Raw genomic sequence first — 19752 nt, forward strand, 5'->3', positions numbered from 1 at the left:
CTTAACAAATTTATAATTAATAAATCACTTATATAAACATCTTTAAAAATTCATGTTGCTTTTAGGTATTTTATTACCATAGTACTGTATTTAAAACTACCATACATTATAAAACTTTTAAGTAGATTCCATGCCAAGTGCAGGGCTTAAACTCATGACCCAGAGATTAAGAGCCACATGCTCTACTGACTGAGTCAGCCAGCCACCCCATAAAACTTTTTGTCATGGAAAACTTCAAACAGACACAAAGGCAAAGAGAATAGTATAATGCCCCCCCACCCCAACATTCATTATCCAGCTTCCATAATCATCAGTTCATGGCCAGTAATATTGGATATATATATCTATATATATATATATCTATATATTCCCCTCCTCCCGCATCCTCCACTGAATTATCTGAATTGAATCCCAGGCATTGCATTATTTATTATTATTTATTATAGTATACATCTCAAAGAACTCTAAAAAGAAAAACCCACAGCCATTAACACACCATCAGAAGTAACATGATTATTTAATATCATCAAATATCTACTCACTATTCTTACTTTTCTAAATCTCTCATAAATGTTCCTTTTTCATAACAGGTCTGCTCAAATTAGGATTCAAATAAAAACCAAACATATAATTCAGTTAATGTATTTTTTTTATTTTTTAAATTTTAAGTAGCCTCCCCACCCAATGTGCGGCTTGAACTCACAACCCCTGAGATCCAGTGTCACATGCTCTACCAACTAAGCCAGCCAGGTGTCCCCCTGTTTTGCCTTTTTATTTTTACTTTTTTAAATCTTTTTTTAAAGATTTTATTTATTTATTTGGCAGACAGAGATCACAAGTAGGCAGAGAGGCAGGCAGATAGAGAGGGGGGAAGCAGGCTCCCTGCTGAATGGAGAGCCCAATGTGGGGCTAGATCCCAGGACCCGGGGATCATGACCTGAGAGGCTTTAACCCACTGAGCCACCCAGGCTCCCCTGTTTTGCATTTTTAAATACTATCTTTTGAAGGTGTTACTGAAGTGCTCCAAGCAGAAAAGTAAATAAATCATGTGTGCAGCTCAATTTATTTTCAAAAATGGAATACAACCACTTAAAACATACCCCCCTAACCCCCTTTGTTCTCCTTAACTACTAATCTGACTATACTGCAGATTAGTTTGGCCTGATTTTCAACTTTATATAAATGGACTTATAGAGTAAATACTCTTTTGGGTCTGGCTTCTTTCACCATGTTTGTGAGAGATGTCCATACTTTTAGGTGTAGTTTTCCCCTCTGTTCATTTTCATTGCTGTATAGTATTCCACTGTGTGAATATCCCCCACTTTATTTTTCCTGTGTATTTTACTGTTGTTGTGCTTTAGATTGTTTCCAGTTTGGGATTATTATTGATTGTGCTGCTGTGAACATTCTAGTACATGTATTTTTGTGGATGCATGTTTACATTTCTGTTAACCATATAACTAGAAGTTGAATTGCTAGTTCATAGCTTATGCATATATGCAGCTTTAAGAGATCTTACCAAATAGTTTTCCATGGCCCATTTGTCTGTCCTGATGCCATTATCATATGACCTCAAATACTATAGCTTAATAGTAACTCCTAATAGTTGGTACTATAAGTGTTCCAGATTCTTCTTCCAGACAGGCTTGGGTCTTCCCAACCTTTTGCATTTTCATATAAAAGTTTATGAACAACTTGTAATAACTTGTCTATTCTAAGTCTCCTTTAAAGCATAGGTTTCTCCTTCCTTTCTTATTTTGCAATTCAGTCACTTTTCCTGTAGGGTTCCAAACATTCTAAATTTAGCTGATTGTATAATTATGGTGTGATTTAACATGCTTATACCCTGTATTTCCTATGAATGGTAGTTACATCTACAGGCTTAATCACATTCAGCAAACACGCGGTTGACAGGTGTTAACTAAGCACTGTGCTTGCTGCCAGGTGAGATACAAAAATGTCCAAGACATCATTCATAATCTACTGCTTCTTACAAGCACGGAAGGTTAAAAAATCAAATAAATGCCTTTGGAGAGAGGCAAACTACTCTGGCAGCTCAGATCAGAGAGTGGTTACTTCCAATAAGTTATGTGAGGAAAGAAGTGAGGGAAAGTTTTGTTAAGGCAACATTATTTCAACTGGGCTTGCAAGTTGCTAGAGATCTGACAAGTTACTATTGCTATAAGCATTAATTTGTTGTGACAGCTGTGTGAATTGCTGTTAGTAGAGGGTAGGGATAGAAGCTGGAAATGTGGGGTACTGAGTTGAGTGGTGGCCCCTAAAGTACTGTCCATGTCCTAATCCCAGGAACCTGTTACATTGTTTGGAAAAAGTATTTTTGCAGATGCAATCACGTTAAGGACGAGATGAGATAATCCTGGATTATGTGATTGTACCCTAAATCCAATGACAAATGTCCTTGCAAAAGACAGAAGAAAAGATACACAGAGGAGAAAGCAATGTGAAGATGGAGGCGGAGATTGGAGTGATGTGGCCATAAGCCAAGGAAACTGGCATCTAAAAGAAGCTGAAAGTAGCAAAGAACGGATTCTCCCCTAAGATCCTCCGTAGGGAGTGCCGCCCTGACAATACCTTGATTTTGGACTTCTGGCCTCCAGACTGTGAGAGAACACATTTCTCTTGTGATAATTTGTTATGGCAGCTGCAGGACACTAGAGGTGGATTGAAGCTAGAATGTAATACTGCGGAATTTTACCCTACATTGCACTTGGAGTGGTTCCTCATCTTCAGCACCTCAGTTTCCACCCAACCAACATTTGCCTTTAGCTGAAACTGTATTAAAAAAAAAAAAAAAGAAAGAAAGAAATCCCTGTAGCTCTTTAATGAAGCGTCCATTTAATTAAGGGAACCTCCTCCTGAATTCCTATTTGAAGCAATAAGGGGATTCAAAGCATTGGTTATGACTGCAGCCTTAGGTCCCCCACAACGGAAACCTAAAGGTACTCAAGTTAGGGAGTCGCTATCCTTAATTGCACTTTGCCCTAAAAACCCTCGTAAAATGCAAATGTAATAGAAAGTCAGATCCCTAACAACTATTAGGCTGTTTTTGGATGCACACCACCATAAAGCCATCAGGGAAAAGATTCTTGTGTTATAAATAATGATTAAAGTACACTGACAAAAGAAGAAGTATTTTATATGTCTGGTGTTTTAATACGGCAGTAGTACGGAGTAGGAGTTTCTACTCTGGATTTGAAAGTCCACCGAAACCTTTCTTCGCCGTGGCCAGTCCCATCTCCCCGGGGCTCTGTGAGGGGCTGCTAAATTCCCCCAAGGTCCTCGCCTCCCTCTGGTGCCCCGACTCCTCGCCCCGATCTAAATCCCCCCGGGTCCCACGTCCCCATTGCGCTCTAGAGGGAGCCCGCGGGCCGCGCGCGCACAGAGGAGTCATTCGCGTGGGGCCGCCTAGTCCTCGGATTTCGTTCCAACACCTGCACCGCCCAGGGCGACAGCCAATGGGGGCGCCTCCGCAAACATGGCCCCTTGCGCTCTCACAGTATTCGTGAGACTCTGCCACCCCCCCACCCCATGCGCTTAGCCAGGTACACCTCGCCGCCCTCCTATGTGCGCCCCGCGTGACCCGGCCGATAACCCCCAACCTGGGAAAGCCGGGTTGCTGGGCTCCCGCCGCTCCCCGGCCAGACTCCGTCCAGCTCGCTGGCTGGGGCCCGGGACGCCTGCCGCCCCCACCGTCGGGTTCCCGGCAAAACCCGGAGCGCCGGCTGCTCAGCGGCTCCCGGGAGGCGGCGCGGCACGGCGGACTGAGCATGCGCAGTGGGCAGGGCCGGCTCCCGGCGCAAGAAGGAAGCGTCCGCGGTGCTCCCGGCGGCTGCGCTGGGGTATGCGGTACGGGCTAGCGTGGCTGCTGCACTCGGCGCGGCCCAGTACCTTCCGCTCTGTCCTCGGGGCCCGCCTGCTGTTCCCGGAGCGCCTCTGTGGGTAAGCGGAGCGGAGCACCCGGGCCCTCGGGGCCCGTGGGTCACGGCGGTTTGGAGCTCGGGTTGCAAAGTGGTGATTCAGCACTTAAAGCCGCCGCCGCCCCTCACGCCGCCAGTCCCGCCGGCCTGGGGCCCGGACGCCCGCGCAGAGGCCGCCCTGGGGCCCGGAAGGGCGGCCGGCCGGGCGGGAGCGCGGGGCCTTGCCGGGAGAGGAGGGCGCCCCTCGGGCCGGTGAGGGCGGACGGGGACTGTGACCCAGGGTCACGGGGCGTGTGTCACAAGTGCGGGGGGCGCGGGCGCGGACGGACTGACTCCGGCCGGCTCCCGGGAGCCTTGCCGTGCCACTCTCCTGGAGTCCGCCGGTGAGGGGCCGGGAACCCGAGTCCGAACACCCCTGGCCATGGGTAAAGGAATCCGCGTCCAGGGAGACCGCTTCTCAACCTCCACTTAGCCCTGTTTTTTTCCATGGGGACGGAGTTTCCACTACTATATGGAAATGCCTGCGTTGGGAACCGTAAAAGTTTGCCTGCCTGCGCCTTAGTGAGTAGACTAGTGTTGGGTTTCCTGTCCCGGGGAATTCGGGAGCCGAAGAATACCTTGGGATCCATCAAAGCAGCTCCCTTCTTTTACACCTGAGACAACCGAGGCCCAGAGAGATTGTGTGATTTACCAATTGCAGGGCTTGTGGCAAAAACCAGGATGGGGACGCGGGGTTTTTTTTGCCATCCGGTGGCGTGCTCTCTCTACTCGCTGCTCAGTGTATACTAGAAATACAGAGGCTTGTAGCGAACGCTGAATGTCTTTTACTGTGGATAGGGAGGATTTGGCAGAGATGGGCAGTATGCTTTTGCCCTACTTAGATGTGTCATTTGAACCCCTTCTCTGATTTTAATAATAGCTAGAAATATCTAGAAAGCGCAGGGCACCGTGATGGACCCTCTATGTAAGTATGTGGTCTGCCTTCCAAGAACTTTGACTTCATTTGAGCGTATTAGGATGCCAAGAGAGTATAGCCAGCTAACAAGGATGTGTTTGACTAGGGTCAGAAGATGGGTAGTATGGGCAGTGCGTGCTTTGGGAGCACAATTTAGGGCAGAGATAGATAGAGGAGGGGGTCTGGGCTGGGCTGGGCTGGGCTGGCCTTTAAAGGAAAAGCAGAAAGTGGGTGAGAGGATCAACAGTGGTGGGTGTAATCCAGCCCAGGCACGGAGGGTTTTCAGGTCGGGGACGGGCAGTGACCAGATTAGTCTAGTTGGAGCCTTAGAGAATTTGTGGGGGAATTAGGAGGAAACAAATCGTGTACTATGAAAGTAGGATAATGCTAGCCTGGGCTTTGAATGTTAGTTGGGTTTTTCCAGTGCATATTATTGGGAGCTGTTAAGAGTTTTTGAGGTGGGGAGTGATCTAATGAAACTGGTAATTTAGGAAATTAGTTTGATGTCTGTACACAGGTTTTAAGGGAATGGAGAGACCTGAAGCAGAGAAATTGGTTGGGACTTAGTCTTTCCTGACTAAACTAGGATGGTAGTAATAATGGTGCTAAAAAGGCCAAATGCAAATGAAAAAAATTGTTTTCCCTTTTTCCCACTCTATGCAAAATCCACTACAACATGGGTAAAGATCCCTGAGTTTCGATAAAGAAGTGGGAGTGGTGAGCATGGGCAGGGTACCTTTGTGGGCCTCCTTCAGGTCAGAATTTTTTTTTTTTTTTTTGTACTGGGGGGGTCTGTGGTGGCTCTGGGTTAAAGCCTCTGCCTTCGGCTCAAGTCATGATTCCAGGGTCGTGGGATCTAGCCCCACATCAGGCTCTCTGCTCAGTAGGGAGCCTGCTTCCCCCTGTCTTTCTGCCTGCCTCTCTGCCTACTTGTGATCTCTGTCTGTCAAATAAATAAATAAAATCTTAAAAAAAAATTTTTTTTTTTGGTACTTAATTTGTTGCTAATAGGCTGTGCTTAGCTCCATATTGTCTCCAGTGTACAGAATTTGGAGTTTTATTTTTATTTTTTATTAAAGATTTTATTTTTAAGTAATCGCTGCACCCGTTGTGGGGCTCAGACTCACAGCCTTGATATCAAGAATCGAATGCTCTACTAACTGAGCTAGTCAGGCGTCCCAGAACTTGGGATTTTTCTTTTTAAGATTTTGTTGATTTGACAGAGGGAGAGAGAGCACCAAGTAGGTAGAGCACCAGGCAAAGGGAGAAGGAGAAGTAGGCTCTCCGCTTAGCCGGGAGTTGGATGTGGGGCTTGATCCCAGGATTCTGGGATCATGACCTGAGCCGAAGGCATCTGCTTTATCAGCTGAGCCACCCAGCCATCCCAGAATTTGGGATTTTAAAGAAAGCACCAGTTTTATACAACAGAGAGGTTTGTATGTTCTACCTACAATCCAGTTTTCTCTGCTTTTGTCCCATTGCTCTTTACTTCCACTGATAAAGTTCAGGGCATGGGTTGTTGAACTGCTAGCGCTTCAACATACTGTTGTTCTCAAAGAAGGAAATTCAGAAGATTCAAAGATAATGAATGAGATTGACCATCTAGAAAGCTCTACATTAAAAATTAGTGGTTGAGGGTATTAGGGAAAATACAGTTCCAATCAAAGGGATCAGGGTATAGTTATAGGAAGGAAAGCTACCATCCGAAGCTACCCCATAGTCAAATCTTAAGGAAGGTAATACTACCGTACAAAGTATGTGTGTGTGTGTGTGTATACATACATATATATATATATATATATATATATATATATATATATATATTTTAAGATTTTATTTATTAGAGAGAGCATGAGTGAGCAGGGGGAGCTGCAGACAGCCTGATGTGGGACTCAATTCCAGGACTCTGGGATCATGACCTGAGCGAAAGGCAGATACTTAACTGGCTGAGCCACCCAGGCATCCCAAAGTAGGGAGATGTAGTAACAGAGGTGGTTACAGGGCTGTTTACTGGGAGAGTTGAGATTTAACCCATGTCTGTCTGGAGCCAGAGCCTGAGCTCTTAACTGTAATACTACTTTGGCCAGTGTTGAGCCATTCACTCCTGTTCTAACTTTTTGAGAAAGAGATGTTCTTAAAGCATTTTCATAAGATTTATTCTTTTAAAAATCAGCTTCATTGTCCTCTGTTTAGCTATATTGGATAAGTTGGGGCTGTGTGTAATTATCTGAACTGTTGGGGGAACCTAGAGGTAATAGCCCAGTCCCAGGCAACTACTTGGAACACCTGTGCATCGGTCTTCTCACTTTGCAGGCAGCTCTCTCTTGCATTTCTCTGTTCTCTGTGTAAAGTGGTATGGCAAATGGAGTAACTATTAAGATCCAGGTTTTTAAATTACTTTTTTTAATGGTATAAGCACTATATGTATGTATGTATGTATGCATGTAAGCAAGCTGTACACCCACTGTAGGGCTTGAACTACTGACCCTGAGATCAAGCGTCCCTTGCTCTACTGAGCCAGCCAGGTGCCACCAGGCTTTTAAATTACTTTTAACCCGAAAAATATCTTTTAATCTAAAAGGAAAGAATGCCCTTGAGTATCTTTAATTAGCATTAGCCCAAACCATACAAAGTAAAAAATTACATTCTGCCTTGCTGCCTTTAAGGTTAGGGTTGGGGATAATCTTACCAGGGAGTAGTGTGGGGAGCAGAATTTCAGTGTATGTTTTCATAAGAATTGATTTCCTTTCTGTTTTTCCATTGGTATTTTAGATGTCCTAAAGAGGTACCCAGATAACCAGCCTGCCTTTCAGCCAGGGTGACAGGGGTAGATCCTCTAGGTATGCTGGGTGGAGGCTTGGGTAGGGCATTCCTACTTTGTTTTTCTTGAGTCAACCCTCACTCTTCTCTGTTCCTTTAGCCATCATTTGAATATCTATTTTGTAGTGATCATTCACTACAGTGTGCTCAGCACTGTGGGTGGATGCAAAGAGTCAATGATAAATTCTGTCCTCAAGGAGCTTTCAGTTAAAGAGTGATTCCACTCCTTTACTCAGGATCTTTTATTAAAAATCCTCATTTTTGCGTTGTTGCCTCTTTCAGTTTATTTTGAAAAGCAGCTCAGTATTTTATTCCAGTACTCTTTCTTTTGAAAGTGGGACTTAGAAATTGTTGTTGCATTAAAAGCTATAAAAGCTTTTATTTCCTGCAAAGAACTATGTAGTTTCTCTTTGCCTATTAAAAATGTGTAACTGTTTTTTAAAAAAAAAAGGTGGGACCCACAAGCTGTTCCTTGAGGGGAAGGTATTACACTCTGCCTGGCATATTTCTTATATAAATTAGTGAATGGTCTTTTTTCAAAACCAGTTTTCTCTGTGATTTCCCTAGTTTTGCAAATATTGCTGTTAATCATTTTCTCAGTTTAGCTTCAAAATTGGAGTAATCTTTGCATCTCTTTTTCTCTCGCTGTCTATTCTGAAGACCAAACTCTTGAGTCTTTCATCCTGAAGTTTTTTGGAGTAAACTTAATCTTCCATTATCCTCCTAGTTTAGACTATGATTATCTTCCCTGACATCTCACATCTATAAGTTCTGTATGTATATATATTTTAACCCTAGTATAATTAACATATAGTGTTCTATTAGTTTCAAGTGTACATTATAGTGACTTAATAATTCTATACATTGCTCAGTGCTCATAGTGATAAATGTACTTTTAAGCCCCTTCACCTATTTCACCCATTCTCCTCCCTCCTCCCTTCTGGCAACTACCAGTTCTTTATATTTAAGAGTCTGTTTCTTTGGTTGTCTCTTTTTTTCCTTCATTTGTTTTCTTAAATTCCACGAATGAGTGAAATTATATGGTATTTGCCTTTTTTTTTTAAAGATTTTATTTATTTATTTGACAGACAAGATCACAAGTAGGCAGGGAGGCAGGCAGAAAGAGAGAGTGGAGGAAGTAGGCTCCCTGCTGAGCAGAGAGCCGGATGTGGGGCTCGATCCCAGGACCCTGAGATCATGACCTGAGCAGAAGGCAGAGGCTTCAACCCACTGAGCCACCCAGGCGCCCTGGTATTTGCCTTTTGCTGGCTTACTTCACTTAGCATTATAATCTCTAGATACATCTATTATTGCTTATGGCAAGATTTCATTCTTTTTTATGGCTGAGTAATATTCCATTGTATGTATATACATGTATAAATCTTCTTTATCCATTCATCTGTGAATGGACACTTGAGTTGCTTCCGTATCTTGGCTATTGGAAACAATGCTGCAATAAACATAGTGGTACATATATCGCTGTAACTGATTTTTCTAGGCTCCTGTCTCCCTACTAGTTGATCCTTATCATCTGATTAATTCTAATATACCACTTTCCCCCTGCCATTGTCTTGGGTTCTGCACTATTTAAAGATCAGGTCCAAACTTCTTGACCTAGCATTTAAGCATCTCATAAGCTGGCCCTAGCCTAACTTTTCAATCTAACTTTCCTCTTCTCAGTCAGGTCCGTCAATTTCTGGTCTCTTGTACATGAGCTGTTCATTCCCAATTCTCAAATACCCTCTGTCTTTTCTTTTAAATGACTAAATCTGTCATTCTTTTTTAGACCTTATTTAGGTCATACAGTTGTATTTTCTTTTTCTAAACTTAAAGATTTATTTGAGATTTTGAAACATCCATTTGACATTTAACTGTAGATGATGTCATATATATATATATATATATATATATATATTTTTAAAGGTTTTATTTATTTATTTGACAGAGAGCGAGCAGAAGCAGGGGGAGTGGGAGAGGGAGAAGCAGAAGCAGGCTCCCAGGGAGCCGAGTGCAGGCCTTGATCCCAGGACCCTGGGATCATGACCTGAGCTGATGGCAGATGCTTAACCGACGGAGCCACCCCGATGGCCCCTCATATTTTTTTTTACTCTTAATATCATACATGGCAGAGTATATAGGATAAAGAAGAATAGCAAACACCTAGTTTAAGAAATAAATTTTTTATTAATTTATTTTTAAAAAAAATTTTTATTTTTAAGTAGGGGGCTTGAACTCACAACCCTGAGATCAAGACCTGAACTGAGGTCAAAATTCAGACCCTTAACCAACTGAGCCACCCAGGTGCCCAGGAAATAGAACATTTCCAGTAACTTTGAAGCTCTCTGTGTTCACCTCCCCAATTGCAACTTTCTCCCTCTTCTGGAGAGGTGGTGTTATTCTGTATTTGGATAATAATTCCCTTGATGTTCTTTATACTTTATCAATCTGAGTAAATTTTTTTCTTTCATGAAGGTGAAAGTGTTTTTATTTTTAAATTTTTAATTTAAATTCAATTAAGTTAACATATACTGTATTATTAGTATCAGGGGTAGGATTTAGTGATTCATCAGTTGCATATAACACCCGGTGCTCATTACCTCAGGTGCCCTCCTTACTGCTCATCACCCAGTTACTCAATCCTCCTACCCATCTCCCTTCTAGTAACCCTCAGTTTGTTTCCTAGAGTTAAGAGTCTCTTATGGCTTGCTTCCCTCTCTGTTTCCATCTTATTTTATTTTTCCTTCCCTTTCCTTATGTTCATCTGTTTTATTTCTTAAATTGCACATATGAGTAAAATCCTATTGATATTTCTCTTATTGACTTATTTTGCTTAGCATAATACCCACTAGTTCTATCCATGTCTTTGTATGGCAAGATTTCATTCTTTTTGATAGCTGAGTAATTTTCCATTGTATAAATATGCCACATCTTCTATATCCATTCTTCTATCGATGGACATCTGGGCTCTCTCCATATTTTGGCTATTGTGGACATTGCTATAAACATTGGGGGTGCATATGCCCCTTGGAATCAGTATGTTTGTATCCTTTGGATGGATAACTAGTAGTGCAATTGTTGGATTGTAGGGTAGTTCTTTTTTTTTTTTTTAAGATTTTAATTATTTAGGGACACCTGGGTGGCTCAGTGGGTTAAGCCGCTGCCTTCGGCTCAGGTCATGATCTCAGGATCCTGGGATCGAGTCCCGCATCGGGCTCTCTGCTCAGTGGGGAGCCTGCTTCCCTCTCTCTCTCTCTCTCTCTCTGCCTGCCTCTGTCTACTGTGATCTCTCTGTCAAAAAAAAAAAAAATCTTAAAAAAAAAAAAAGATTTTAATTATTTATTTGACAGAGATCAGAATTATGCAGAGGCAGGCAGATAGAGAGGGAGAAGCAGGCTCCCCACCGAGCAGAGAGCCCGATGTGGGACTTCATCCCAGGACCCTGAGATCATGACCTGAGCCGACGGCAGAGGCTTAACCCACTGAGCCACCCAGGCATCCCTCTCTTTTTAACTTTGAGGAGCCGCCATACTGTTTTCCACAATGGCTGCACCAGTTTGCATTCCCACCAATAGTGTGAGAGGGTTCCCCTTTCTCTGCATCCTCACCAACACCTGTCGTTTCCTGCCTTGTTGATTTTAGCCTTTCTGACAGGTGTGAGGTGGTACTTCATTGTGGTTTTGATTTGTATTTCCTTGATGGCAAGTCATGTTGAGCATATTTCCATCTATCTGTTGGCCATTTGTATGTTGTCTTTGGAGAAATATCTGCTTATGTCTTCTTCCCATTTCTTGACTGGATTTTTGCTTTTTGGGTGTTGAGTTTGGTAAGTTCTTTATAGATTCTGGATGCTAACCCTTTATCTGATAAGTCATTTGCAAATACCTTCTCCCATTCCATAGGTTGCCTTTTAGTTTTGTTAACTGTTTCCTTTGCTGTGCTGAAGCTTTTTATCCTGATGAGGTCCCAATAGTTCATTTTTATTTTTGTTTCCCTTGCCTTTGGAGACATGTCTAGAAAGAAGTTGCTGCAGCCAAGGTCAGAGAGGTTGCTGCCTGTGTTCTCCTCCAGGATTTTTATGGTTTCCTGTCTCATGTTTAGGTCTTTCATCCATTTTGAATTTATTTTTGTGTATGGTTTAAGAAAGTGGTACAGCTTCATTTTTTGCATGTTGCTGTTCAGTTTTCCCAGCACCATTTGTTGAAGAAACTGTCTTTTCTCCATTGGATATTCTTTCCTGCTTTGTCAAAAATTAGTTGACCATAGAGTTGACGTCCCTTTCTGGATTTTCTATTCTGTTGCATTGACCTATTTGTCTGTTTTGTGCCAATACCCTACTATCTTGTTGATTACAGCTTTGTAATACAGCTTGAACCCTGGAATTGTGATGCCTCCAGCTTTGGGGTTTTTTTGGTCAACGTTATTTAGGCTATTAGGTATCTTTTATGGTTCCATACATATTTTAAGATTATTTGTTCCAGTTCTATGAAAAATGCGGATAGTATTTTGATAGGGATTACATTGAATATGTAGATTGCTTTGCTTTCTTCTTCTTCCAATCCATAAGTATGGAATGTTTTTCCATTTCTTTGTGTCTTCCTCCATTTCTTTCTTAAGTGTTCTATAGTTTTCAGGGTATAGATCCTTTACTTCTTTGGTTATATTTATTCCTAGGTATCTTATAGTTTTTGGTGTAATTGTAAATGTAATCGATTCCTTGATTTCTCTTCTGCTTCAGTGTTCGTGTATAGAAATGCAACTGACTTCTGTGCATTGATTTTATATCCTGAGACTTTGCTGAATTCCTGTGTCAGTTCTAGCAATTTTTTGGTGGAGTCTTTCAGGTTTTCTGTGTAGAGTATCATGTTGTGTACAAATAGTGAAAGTTTGACTTCTTTGCCAATTTGGATGCCTTTTATTTCTTTTTGTTGTCTGGTTGTGAAGGCTAGGACTTCCAGTACCATGATGAACAACAGTAGTGAGAGTGGGCATCCTTGTCATGTTCCTGACTTTTGGGGAAAGCTTTGTTTCTCCTCATTGAGGATGATACTCGCTGTGGGTCTTTCATATATGGCTTTTATGATACTGAGGTCCGTTTCCTCTATCCCTGCATGGCAAAGAGTTCTTATCAAGAAAGGATGCTGTAGGTGGCGCCTGGGTGGCTCATTGGGTTAAGCCTCTGCCTTCGGCTTAGGTCATGATCTCAGGGTCCTTGGATTGAGCCCCCCCGTCGGGCTTTGTGCTCAGCAGGGAGCCTGCTTTCCCCTCTCTCTCTGACTACTTGTGATCTCCCTCTCTCTGTCAAATAAATAAATAAAATATTTAAAAAAAAGGGTGCTGTATTTTGTCATATGCTTTTTTTTGCGTCTTTGAGAGGATCATATAGTTCTTGTCCTTTCTTTTATTAATGTGGTGTAACACACTGATTGATTTGCAGATGTTGAACCACCCCTGCAGCCCAGGAATAAATCCTGCTTGCTTGTGGTGAATAATCCTTTAATGTACTGTTGGATCCTATTAGCTGGTATCTTGGTGAGAATTTTTGCATCCATATTCAACAGGGATATTGGTCTGTAATTCTCCTTTTTTAGTGGGGTCTTTGTCTGGTTTGGGATCAAGGTGATGCTGGCTTCATAGAATGAGCTTGGAAATTTCCCTTCCATTGCTATTTTTGGGAACAGTTTCAGAAGAATAGTTGTTAATTCTTCTTTAAAGGTTTAGTAGAATTCCCCTGGGATACCATCTGACCCTGGACTTTTGTTTGTTGGGAGATTTTTGATTACTGTTTCAGTTTCTTTGCTGGTTATGGGTCTGTTCAGGTTTTCTATTTTTTCCTGTTTCAGTTTTGATCATTGATATGTTCCCAGGAATTTATGCATTTCTTTCAGACTACCTAATTTGTTGGCATATGCTTGCTCACAATAATCTCATATAATTTAATTTCTTTGGTGTTAGTTGTGATGTCTCCTTTTTCATTCATGATTTTATTTGTTTGGGTCGTTTCTCTTTTCTTTTTCTAAGTCTGGCTAGGGATTTATCAATCTTATTAATACTTTCAAAGAACCGGTTCCTAGTTATATTGATCTGTTTTACTGCATTTATGATTTCTATGTCGTTGATTTCTGCTCTCATCTTTATTATTCTCTTCTGCTGCTGGATTTAGGCTTTATTTGCTGTTCTTTTTCCAGCTCCTTTAGGTCTTTAGGTGTAAGATTAGCTTGTGTATTTGAGACTTTTCTTGTTTCTTGAGGAAGTGATTAAGTACTCCCCACCCCCATCCCATCTGAAAGTTCTTATATTTATTACTTAACCAACCTCCTGGTGTAGAGGTGTAGTGACAGAAAAATAATTTCCCTGATAAAACATGTCTGTTGGCCAGCTAGGAAGGATGTTTACAGGAGTAATAGGATAGGAACACATGACTTTCATCCCCCTTAAATATGTGTGCCAATTACATGTGTCGTCTCATGATGTGTGATACCTTATGGATCCAACTTGTTTCTTCTCCACTGCCTCCTCTTGGCGGTGTACCTGATTTTATTACCAGTTTTCATCTGAATCCTCTGGGGAAATGGGATGATTCTGCTTTTGTTTCTTGGCCAGAAATCGCTTGATTCTGAGTCTTGTGAGAAGACATGGTGAGGAACGGTCAGCCACACACACCAGGATGGTGGCAAAAAGGAGCAAAAATAGAAGTGAATATATTCTTAAACAGTGTACTTTTTATTTTTTTCTGCTTTTGATCTTCATGGAAATTTTCTTCTCTGAGTTACTTTTTTTTTTCTCTTAGCCTTGTTTTGGGACTCACATAGATATGTGCGTTCACTGCTGAATGTCAGTCTTATGTGAATATGCCAGTAATTATTTTTCTGTTCTGTTGTTGATGGAGATTTGGATTGTTGCACTTTTTTTTTTTCCTCCTATTGCAAATAATCCATGTTGTTGGCATGCCCCAGTACCCACTCTTAGGACATCTTCTCTGCCTACACTCAAGTAGGGTTCTCATTCAATCACATTGCTTTAAATATTATTTATATATGCTTTGGCCATTCTGTAGCCATGAGGCACAGGTGATTTAAATGTAAATTAATGAAAATTAAAAATTCAGTTTTTCAGTCACCCTAGCTGCATTTCAAGTCATATGTAGCTCATGGCTATCATATGAGGCAGAGCAATTACAGAGCAATTATCATCACTAATGTTTTGTGAAACCCACCTGATCCATATTCCACTAGTTCCCAAATGTACCTCTCTCCCCTGAATTTCAGATTTGGGTAATAAACTTCCTACTTATCATTTCCTTTGGATGACCAATATATATCTTAAACTTACCATGTTCAAAACCTGCTCCTCCCACCATCTTCTCCCCCATCTCAGTGATTAACATCTCTATTCTTACACTTGTTTAGGTTAAAAACTTGGAGTCATCCTTAACTCCTTTTTTGTTTTCATATCCTTCATCAGTCAGCATATGCATTCAGATTTGGACCGCTTCTGCCTGCCACCACCCTGGTTCTAATCACACTCTTTTACCAAAATACTGTAATAGCCTCTTAATCAGTTTCTTTGCTTCTGCACTTGCCTCTGTCTGTGTAGCTTTCTTTTGTCACCATAGGCAGCATGATCTTTTTGAAATCCAAATCCTATATTTTTGCTAGTGAATGCTTAAAACCTTGTGGTTGATCCCCATTTTGCTCATATTTAAAGACAAAATCCTTATAATAGCCAGGAAGGCCCCGTGGGACCTGGCCTCACATCACCTCTCTGACCTTGATTCCAAAATAATCACTCTCACCCCATTCTAGTCACACTGGTCTATTTACTTGACTCAGATTATTTGCACTTCTACCATTGATTGATAGGGAGGGATTCACAGAGAGCATAGGGTTTGAGCAAATGTCTTTGAAGGAAATAAAAAATTTGGATGAGCAGAGAAGGGGAAGAGAGGATATTTTAGAAGGAATAGTGTTAGCAAAAGCTCAGAAGTAGGAAACTTTGCAATATAATGAAGGGACAGTAAATTTTAACCTATAGGAAGTAGAGAATCTCTGATGCCTTTTGAGCAGTACAGTCACATATGAAAACTGTGTTTTTCTTATGATAAATATAGCTGTTTTTCGGAAGCACAGTTAAAATGCAGGCAGAGACAAAGGATAAAGAAGAAGTGTATATAACAAGAAGAGTGTCTGCAGAGGGTGTGTGTGAAAGATTTCAGCAGCTTTGATTGAGTCTGGGGGGAGACGGAAGAATCCAAGAGGCCTAAGGTCTTGGTCCTGAGTGACTTTCAGATGAGTGCCAAGATGAGACGTGACTAGGAGAGCCACCAGGGTAGGGAAGGCTCTTGTGGGGAGATTGACCTCCAGGCAGAGGGAAGAAGTCCAGTTACGTGAGATGTTGGTCTTGGCAGGTGGGGGGCTGGTGTTCTAAAGTCATACCAAGAACAGGTTGGTCAGGTGCAGTGGTGGGGCAGTCTTGTAGGCACTGTTAACCATCTTGTAGTTAGCTGTTAACCATCAGGAAGGTAGGTGACCCAGGGTCCCTCAGGGCAGTGGACAAGACTGAGCAGTCCTTAAATACTCAGAACCAAAATGGTGATCCAGCTTGCAGACTGTAGTTAAGGAAAGAATTTAGTTTAGAGTTCAGAACCTGGTTGATGAGTCTTGAACAGGAGTGTCTAAAACTTCCACTGTTTAAGGATGGGAAATGGGTCCAGAGTCTAGAACAAGACTAAGCGCCAGTGAAGGCTAACTAGACTCAGCTGTGAGACTCTTGGTGTTGCTGTTAATGTGAACCATAAAAGATGTAGTAGCTCACATTTATTGAATGCCTGTTGTGTGTTTTGCCTTATATTTGGAGCTTCCCCTATGTTTTTACCTCTGAGAGAGGAATTGTGGTTCTTTTCTTCTTTTCAGATAAGGAGAATGAGGCTCAAAGAGGTCAGCTTGCTGAGGGATACACTAGTGAGTGGCTTAGCCAGAAGTGAATCCAAATGGTCTCACTCAAGAACTTTATATTTTTTACCTCCTTAGAGATAGCTTGGCATCTGTAGTGAAGATGGGGAAGTCAGAACAAGGAGGCTTTGGAAGGGATAGACGTGGTATATGGTGAGTTGGTAATAGTGAATCTGGAGCTAATGCTGAGTAGTTAATGGAAGGTTTGAAGCATTTGAAATACGGCTGGACCTTGACAAAAAGGTCTGAGCTGATTTCCTATATCAGATAGTTGTGTGTAGAGATGATAGTCGAAGACACTGAGATGGATTGGTATCTGGGAAATACCTGTGTAGAGATACAGAGGGCCCAAGTTACACCATGAGGAATGCTGACATTTAAGGATGAGGAAACAGACTTGGCGAGGTTGGGGGTTAGAGAGGCAGAAGATAATGTCAAAAGCAGAATGATTAGAAGTGTCCAGCCAAAGAGGTTTGTTTTGTTTTGTTTTTAAGATTTTATTTATTTATGGGGTGCCTGGGTGGCTCAGTCAGTTGAGTGTTTGCATTTGGCTCAGGTCATGATCCCAGGGTCCTCCTTGCTCAGTGGGGAGCTTCCTTGTCCCTCTGCTTGCTGCTCCTCCTGCTTGTACTCCCTCTCTCTCATAAATAAAATCTTAAGAGAAAAAGATTTGAGAGAGAAATAGAAGCAGGAGCGGGACAGTGGTGGAATGGGGAGGAGGAGGAGAAGGAGAAGCAGACTCCCCACTGGGCAAGGAGCCCGACTTGGGGCTCGATCTCAGAACCTGGAGATCATGAGCCAAAGGCAGATGCTCAACTACTGAGACACCTAGGTGCCCCCAGCCAGAGAGGTTTTAAGCAGACTGCGGCCTTGGGAAAGACCAGAGACCATTTCATTGGTAACCTGCAAATAAAGGGGAAGGAATAGAAGCCAAGTTTCATGGGGCCCTAGAGAGTGACTTTGAAAAAAATGTTGGTATTGAGTTGGAGAAAATAGGTAGTAGCTGGAAAGAGTAGGGTTGAGCAGAAGTATGGAAGCCACCTTAGTACTGGTGGCTAAGAGGAAGAAGTTAGTGGAGGAGAATAATTCTGAAGGGAAGGCCTAGAGAAAGTGGGTGTGAAGATATAGGTGAAGAGGGTAACATTGGAAGAATAAAGATTTATTTCTTAAATAAATATTTATTTCTTAAATCTTTATTCTTCCAATGTTACCCTCTTATGTCTTATAGGTATTAATTATAGGTAATATCTTATGGGTATTGATTTAAAAGGGCAGTTGCTTATAAAGAGTTTAAAAAAGGTAAGTGATCCTTAAAACTCTGGGCCTCAGTTTCCTCATTTGAAGAAGGGACCCTTCTAGCTCTAAGTTCTCACATTTTTCTCTATGCTGTTAATACCAGCAGCTGAAAAAAAAAAAAAAAGGTTGGATTTTTAAGGAATGCTCCCAGGGTCTAGTATGGAGAATGGGTTCCAGTTCATTTAACATGGTAATTCTTTGCCCAACTCTACAGGCTATTTTAGGATCTCTAGAGTTCTATTTGTAGCCAGAACCTCTGAAGAAGGAAGGGTCCCCTATAATGGTATTGCTGGCACCTAGCACAGTGTCTGGCACATAGTAAGAGTTTAGTGTTTGTTGGATGAATTTGTCCAGAGACATGGACTCCTGGAAGTAGTAAGAGCCCTAGTCATAAACTCAATTTAGTTTTTGTTCACAATTTGTCAGTGTAGCTAGTAAGTAGTATTGTGTGTCTGTTCCTATTATAAGGATATTAGGGGTAGGAGTGTGTTTTAAAGATTTCTTGTGTTTCTGAGTTATTCATAGGAGCTAAGGCAGTTTGAAAAGGGATCAGACATAAAGGAAAGGACAGTGTGGTGGAAAAGAGCTCTACATCACAAAGGCTTACTTCCATTGGATTCTAGTCTTATTTTTGTTTTCACAGAAAATTGTTTTTATTTAACATTTTGGAAATCCCACTGTGATTACTTTTATTACTATTCACTTAGCATTAGTTTTCATTTTATTTGTGTTTAATTAGAAATGGATTTTTTTTTTTTAAAGATTTTATTTATTTGACACAGAAAGATCAGCAGAGGGAGAAGTAGATTCCCCACTGGGCAGAGATTCCAATATGGGACTTGATCCCAGGACCCTGGGATCATGATCTGAGCCAAAGGCAGACTCCTAACTGACTGAGCCACCCAGGCATCCCAAGGTCTACTTTTACATGAATTATAAATCAAAAGTAAAAATTACTGTTCAACTAGTATGTGTCAGCATTAATTTAAGTGCTGTGGATATAAGAATAAACAAGAGACAAAAATCCCCATCCTTCTAGTGGGGAAGACAGATGATCAGATAAGTAAAGCAAATGTTTACTTGTTTTAAAGTAACATGGAATTGAGTGCATTTAAAATTCTGATAGTTAATTTTATAGAATTGAAGAGCTTTAGATTTAGTAAACTCTGGAGTAAAGCAGTAGCTTACTCCTAGCATTATGAAGAAATAAAGCATTTCACATAAGTGAAACCTTGTCCTGTAAGAGTCATTTGCTGTATATTCTACATTTTTTAAATGTTTGAGGTGAAGTTTTTAAATTTATGATGTATATTTTTATAGACTTTGAAACAGTATAATAGTATGCTAGAGTATAATGTTATAATTTAATATTTTATTATTCACATCTATTTTTTAGGTATAGTTGACTCACAATGTTACATTAGTTTCAGTTGTACAACACAGTGATTGGACAAGTCTATACCTTGTGCTCTGCTAACCATAGTGTAGCTACTATCTGTCACTGTACAGCACAATGCTATACCATTGACTATATTCCCTTTCATCTCCGTGACTTGTTCATTCCATAGCTGGAAGTCTGTTTCCCCCACTCTCCTTCACCCATTTTGCCCATCACCTGACATGCCTTCCCTCTGGCAATCATCAGTTCTCTGTATTTATGGGTCTGTTTCTGCTGGCTGTTTGTTCTTAGATACCACATATAAATGAAATCATATGATATTTGTTTTTCTCTGACTTATTTTCACTTAGCATAATACCTTCAGGGTCTATCCGTGTTGTTGCAAATGGCAAAAAT

The 19752-nt window shown here is 41.4% G+C and overlaps 1 protein-coding gene across 3 annotated transcripts in view; it reads left to right on the forward strand.

The window, feature by feature from the left end:
• The first annotated feature begins 3783 nt into the window (after nucleotides 1–3783).
• IDE (insulin degrading enzyme) overlaps nucleotides 3784–19752 on the forward strand; it is a 116429-nt gene continuing 100460 nt past the window's right edge. Inside the window, exon 1 of one of the 3 annotated variants that reach the window (XM_032836381.1) lies at nucleotides 3784–3960. In XM_032836381.1, the coding sequence (XP_032692272.1) occupies nucleotides 3863–3960 (98 nt within the window). In that variant the 5' untranslated portion in view covers nucleotides 3784–3862. Of the gene's footprint in view, nucleotides 3961–4263; nucleotides 4500–19752 lie in introns of those variants that run through there. The other 2 variants (XM_032836371.1, XM_032836389.1) reach the window with 2 other exon arrangements.

This window comes from Lontra canadensis, unplaced genomic scaffold (genome assembly GCF_010015895.1).
Source record: "Lontra canadensis isolate GAN:19392208 unplaced genomic scaffold, GSC_riverotter_1.0 scaffold3, whole genome shotgun sequence".
In the NCBI taxonomy this organism is placed as follows: domain Eukaryota; kingdom Metazoa; phylum Chordata; class Mammalia; order Carnivora; family Mustelidae; genus Lontra; species Lontra canadensis.